Source organism: Hyperolius riggenbachi, chromosome 4 (genome assembly GCF_040937935.1).
Source record: "Hyperolius riggenbachi isolate aHypRig1 chromosome 4, aHypRig1.pri, whole genome shotgun sequence".
NCBI classification, from domain to species: Eukaryota; Metazoa; Chordata; class Amphibia; order Anura; family Hyperoliidae; genus Hyperolius; species Hyperolius riggenbachi.
In genome coordinates, this window is record NC_090649.1 from 57,195,724 (window position 1) to 57,202,165 (window position 6,442).

At 49.7% G+C, this 6,442-nt stretch overlaps 1 protein-coding gene across 1 annotated transcript; it reads right to left on the minus strand.

The window, feature by feature from the left end:
* Positions 1–2,000: 2,000 nt before the first annotated feature.
* LOC137570363 (uncharacterized) lies at positions 2,001–5,868 on the minus strand. Its single transcript, XM_068279022.1, has one exon. It carries the CDS (start codon positions 4,475–4,477, stop codon positions 3,107–3,109), a length of 1,371 nt encoding a protein of 456 aa, XP_068135123.1. The 5' UTR covers positions 4,478–5,868; the 3' UTR covers positions 2,001–3,106.
* Positions 5,869–6,442: the final 574 nt, after the last annotated feature.

A 6,442-nucleotide genomic window follows, 5' to 3' on the forward strand; every position in this document is an offset into this window, starting at 1 on the left:
TCCCAAAAACATATGGCTAGGTTAATTGGCTTCCCCCTAAATTGGCCCTAGAGTACGATACATATAATACATAGACATATGACTATGGTAGAGATTAGATTGTGAGTCCCTCTGAGGGACAGTTAAGTGACAAGACAATATCTACAGCAGATGTCAGCGCTGTATAAAAAGTATATGTGTGCATTTTACATTTTGGCCACAAGATGGCACTACACTTAACTTCCAAGTATAGTAAACTCAGAAGTAGTTAGTGTATCTGTTTAGGTCAGTGATCTGCAAACTTGGCTCTCCAGCTATTAAGGAACTACAAGTCCCACAATGCATTGCAGGAGACTGACAGCCACAGTCATGATTCATAAAGGCAAATGCATTGTTGGGGCTTGTAGTTCCTTAAAGGAGAACTACACTGAGAGGTACGTACAGACTGCCATATTGATTTCCTTTTAAGCAATACCAGGTGCCTGGCTATCATGCTGATCCTCTGCCTCTAATACTTTTAGCCATAGCCCCTGAACAAGCATGCAGCAGATCAGGTATTTCTGACATTTTTGTCAGATCTGACAAGATTAGCTGCATGCTTGTTTCTGGTGTAATTTTGCAGGCAAATAGCTCAGCAGGGCTGCCAGGTAACTGGTATTGCTTAAAAGGAAATCAAAATGGCAGTGGTAGTGAGAAGTATATGGTTCTCACTACAGTTCTCCTTTAACAGCTAGAAAGCCAAGTTTGCAGATCACTGGTTTAGGTGAGTGAAATCCCGGAGTCAGCATGATGCCGACTTTTCGTTCATCGCGGGCACTGTGATAGGTGTTTGGGAACAAGCTGTTCCCAGTCCCTGATCACTCAGCAGCAGAAACGATTGACAGCGGTGCGGCGATCAGGAGTGGCAAGGTAAATGCGGGTACGTGTATTTATGCCCCTGGTCGTAAAGCATTGTGCATTAATAAATAAATGTAAATACACGATACACCGGTCATGTCGTCATTCCATCGCTGGCTCCTCGGTAGCTGTATTCTACCAAATTGGTCAAATCCTGCTTTCCGCTGCCGAAGGAGGCTTTTGGCTCCGTACTGCACCTGCACACTCGCTCACGCAGTACAGAGCCGCCTGTCTCAGGCTCCCGCAGACTTCCAAAATCCCCCACGGCGGGGGATTCAAATTCATTTGTTAAATCAGTATTGGTTGTACAGATTTACCAAATCTATGTAGTATAGGGGGCCAACAGATTGAAAATACCTTGAATGATTAATTGGATAAGCTCTTATACTACATGAAATTGGTAAGATTAAACAACCAAGATTGTATGGTGTGTGTTGAGCCTTAAGGTGCGTACACACATGCGACTATAGTCGTTTGTAACGATCGTTCCCCGATCTTTACCAACGACGATCGTTACAAAAAACGAACCACCGACTATTAAGGCAAACGACGAACGAGCCAAATCGCTACAAAAGAAAGTTCTGTCTCGGCGGATTTTAACCAACGACGATCGTTTGCAAAAGTAGTACATCGTTGGAAACGATCGTTCGTACTAGGCTTGACATGCGCATTTCACTATTTCTCCATGAAACTTCTCATTTTTATGCGCAGGCGCAATAGTTGCTTTCTGTGATGTAACGTTCGTTCTAACGATCAGATCGTTACACACATTTTACAACTACCTTTACTTAGGTCGTTCTTTCATCAATTAAAAGTTCGTTCGTCGTTCTTAACGAACGATCGTTGTCGCATGTGTGTACGTAGCATAAGAAGCCAATTGTGTAACACTGGACTGGCAGGTACGGTATATCCTGAACCATGTGTATATCACAGGCCTAATTTGCCGGACGTATACAAGAATGTTACACTTTGGTGTATATTTTGTAAACTGTCTACCACTCTTTTGAAAAATAAATATTACAAAAAAAAAACACCTAAGGTATAGTTATAAGAAGCAAATAGTGAGCTTCTGAGAGGCACTGAGAGAGTGGCAAGTATGTAATATTCATTTGCAGCTACATCATGTGTTTATGTTGTTGTAGTTGTAGTAGTAGTAGTAGTAGAGAAAGCCACAGCAGTAGAAGAGGACTCAGCCGAGGAGGATAGCAAAGAGGATGGAGGGGTAGTAGGAGGCGAAGAGGAAGTGGCAGCAGGCCTGTCTGCAAGTCGTGGCGGTGTCACCAACTCCGCTGCAGAGTCACGCATTCCTTGCTTGGCAGCAGTCAACAGGTTTACCCAATGCGCAGTGTATGTGATATACCTGCCCTTACAGTGCTTTGCAGACCCTTGCCCCAACACTGTGCCAGAGATGCCACCAGGGCTGTGGAGTCGGTACAAAAATCCACCAACTCTGACTCCTCAGTTTAGGATTCCTCCGACTCCTCTAATTTGCATATTACAATCTTGTTGATTGAAATTATGTAACATGAAATTCGTCTCTTAACTGCCAACGCTTAGGAATTTTAAAAGACAACTGAAGTGAGAAGGATATGTAGACTACCATATTTATTCCCTTTAGTCATAGACTAAAACTAGTCCTTGGTAAGAGTACTTGAAAAAGGTACAGACCGGAAAAAGGAACATCTATCAGGCCCTAGGCAATGTAACTGTGGGTACATGTAAGAGTGATGTGCAGGTACTCTGCAGGGGAATAAGGGGATTCTTCCTCTATTACACATTCTTCATGCACAGTCTGAACATGGATCAGGCCCTAGACAAGGTAACTGTGGGTACATGTAAGAGTGATGTGCAGGTACTCTGCAGGGGAATGAGGAGATTCTTCCTCTATTACACATTCTTCATGCACAATTTGAACCAGGTTTATGGGTGATGAACACAGAGGTGTTGTCTAATGTGCACAACATTCTCAGTGGATTCCCTGCAGCTCTGTGGGGAGTGCATATCCTCCTGTGGTCCTATATACTGGTGGATGGTCTCCCCAGTAGTATAGTAGCACCTTAAAGAGGTAAGGGATACGGAGGCAAATCGGTGGAGGCACCCTTAAAACTTATCAAAAAGGCAATATAGGAAATAAAATCAAAAGAGGTATCTTACCTCATCAGGAGAATCACATAGGTGGAAAATGGAGTCTTTATTAAAATTAAGGGGTTAAACTAGTTTTTGATAAGTTTTAATAGCGCCTCCACCGATTTGCCTGTTTCCCTGGAAAGAGCCTCTTTGTGTCCAGGTATTTTCCATTGGAATCTATAATCATCACAATGTCAGGGCATGAGGGTTTATGGAGCTTGGTGTTTAGGCTTGGACTCTGGGGTGTTGGGTGAGGCTGTGCTGGCAGCATTTGGGGAGTTGGCTGGCTGTGGCTGGGCTCTGGGGTGTTGGGTGAGGCTGTACTGGCAGCATTGGGGAGAGGTCCGACTGGCTGTGGCTGGACTCTGGGGTGTTGGGTGAGGCTGTGCTGGCAGCATTGGGGAGAGGTCCGACTGGCTGTGGCTGGACTCTGGGGTGTTGGGTGAGGCTGTACTGGCAGCATTTGGGGAGTTGTCTGGCTGGGCTCTGGGGTGTTGGGTGAGGCTGTACTGGCAGCATTTGGGGAGTTGTCTGTGGCTGGACTCTGGGGTATTGGGTGAGTACTGGCAGCATTTGGGGAGTTGTCTGGCTCGCTGTGGCTGGACTCTCGGGTGTTGGGTGAGGCTGTACTGGCATTTGGGGAGTTGTCTGGCTGTGGATGGGCTCTGGGGTGTTGGGTGAGGCTGTACTGGCAGCATTTGGGGAGTTGGCTGGCTGTGCTCTGGGGTGTTGGGTGAGGCTGTACTGGCAGCATTGGGGAGAGGTCCGGCTGGCTGTGGCTGGACTCTGGGGTGTTGGGTGAGGCTGTACTGGCAGCATTTGGGGAGTTGTCTGGCTGGCTGGGCTCTGGGGTGTTGGGTGAGGCTATACTGGCAGCATTTGGGGAGTTGTCTGTGGCTGGACTCTGGGGTGTTGGGTGAGTACTGGCAGCATTTGGGGAGTTGTCTGGCTGGGCTCTGGGGTGTTGGGTGAGGCTGTACTGGCATTTAGGGAGTTGTCTGGCTGTGGATGGGCTCTGGGGTGTTGGGTGAGGCTGTACTGGCAGCATTTGGGGAGTTGTCTGTGGCTGGACTCTGGGGTGTTGGGTGAGGCTGTACTGGCAGCATTTGGGGAGTTGTCTGGCTGTGGATGGGCTCTGGGGTGTTGGGTGAGACTGTACTGGCAGCATTTGGGGAGTTGTCTGGCTGGCTGGACTCTGGGGTGTTGGGTGAGGCTGTACTGGCAGCATTTGGGGAGTAGTCTGGCTGGCTGTGGCTGGACTCTGGGATGTTGGGTGAGGCTGTACTGGCAGCATTTGGGGAGTTGTCTGTGGCTGGACTCTGGGGTGTTGGGTGAGTACTGGCAGCATTTGGGGAGTTGTCTGGCTGGCTGTGGCCTGGGGTGTTGGGTGAGGCTGTACTGGCAGCATTTGGGGAGTAGTCTGGCTGGCTGTGGCTGGACTCTGGGGTGTTGGGTGAGGCTGTGCTGGCAGCATCTGGGGAGTTGTCTGGCTGGCTGTGGCTGGACTCTGGGGTGTTGGGTGAGTACTGGCAGCATTTGGGGAGTTGTCTGGCTGGCTGGGCTCTGGGGTGTTGGGTGAGGCTGTACTGGCAGCATTTGGGGAGTTGTCTGGCTGGCTGTGGCTGCGCTCTGGGGTGTTGGGTGAGGCTGTCCTGGCAGCATCTGGGGAGTTGTCTGGCTGGCTGTGGCTGGACTCTCAGGTGTTGGGTGAGGCTGTACTGGCAGCAATTGGGGAGTTGTCTGGCTGTGGCTGGGCTCTGGGTGAGGCTGTACTGGCAGCATTTGAGGAGTTGTCTGGCTGGCTGTGGCTGGATTCTGGGGTGTTGGGTGAGGCTGTGCTGGCAGCATCTGGGGAGTTGTCTGGCTGGCTGTGGCTGGACTCTGGGGTGTTGGGTGAGGCTGTGCTGGCAGCATTTGGGGAGTTGTCTGGCTGGCTGGGCTCTGGGGTGTTGGGTGAGGCTGTACTGGCAGCATTTGGGGAGTTGTCTGGCTCGCTGTAGCTGGACTCTCGGGTGTTGGGTGAGGCTGTACTGGCATTTGGGGAGTTGTCTGGCTGTGGATGGGCTCTGGGGTGTTGGGTGAGGCTGTACTGGCAGCATTTGGGGAGTTGTCTGTGGCTGGACTCTGGGGTGTTGGGTGAGTACTGGCAGCATTTGGGGAGTTGTCTGGCTGGCTAGACTCTGGGGTGTTGGGTGAGGCTGTACTGGCAGCATTTGGGGAGTTGTCTGGCTGGCTGGCTGTGGCTGGACTCTGGGGGTGTTGGGTGAGGCTGTGTTGGCAGCATTGTGGAGAGGTCCGTCTGGCCTCTTGTACATTGATTGCATCTTGTGTATTTTGCATGGCACTATGTTTGGTTAGCACAGGACTTGTAGGGCCTCTGTACTTCCTGTTGTCTCCTGCATCTTTTCATTTAAACAATACCAGTTGCCTAGCTGTCCTGCTGATCCTCTGCCTCTAATACTTTTTAGCCATAGACCCTGAACAAGCGTGCAGCAGATCAGGTGTTTGACATTTTTTGTCAAATCTGACTGGATTAGCTGCATGCTCGTTTCTGGTGTGACTCAGACACTACTGCAGCCAAATAGAGCAGCACGGCAGCCAGGAAACTGGTATTGTTTAAAAGAAAATAAATATGGCAGCTTCCATATCACTCTCGCTTCAGGTTCCCTATAACTGCCAATGCCATTTAAACCTAAACCTCATTCTTTGCGGATTTTACTTGGAACCAAATACTAAGACCTCTCCTCAGCATTCGACACTGTTGATCACTCCCTGCTACTACAGTCCCTGCAATCTGTGGGTATCCAAGACCGTGCCCTAGCATGGTTTTCCTCCTACCTCTCAAATCGCTCCTTCAAGACCTCCTTCAATGGTTCCTCCTCAACCTCCTTCCCACTTTCAGTTGGGGTCCCCCAAGGCTCTGTTCTTGGTCCCCTGCTGTTCTCCATTTACACCGCCTCCATCGGAAAACTCATCTCCTCTCTGGGTTTCAACTATCACCTATATGCAGATGACACCCAGATTTACCTCCATACCACTGACCTCTCCACCACCACCATGGAGAAGGTATCCTCTGGTCTCTCAGCTATTTCATCGTGGATGTCTGCCAGGTTCCTAAAATTAAACCTGGATAAGACTGAGCTCCTAATCTTCCCGCCCCGTGCTGCTTCACCCCCCACTGACCTCTATGTCACTGTCAATGGCACAATCATTCATCCAACCACACAAGCCCGCTGCCTGGGTGTCACCCTAGACTCGGCCCTCTCCTTCACCTCCCACATCCAAACCGTAGCTAGAGCCTGCTATTTCCACTTACGCAACATCTCCAAGATCCGGCCTTTCCTGACCCCAGACACTACCAAACTCCTTGTCCATGCCCTCATCATCTCCCGCCTGGACTACTGCAACTCCCTCTTGTCAGGCCTTCCTCAAAACCGCA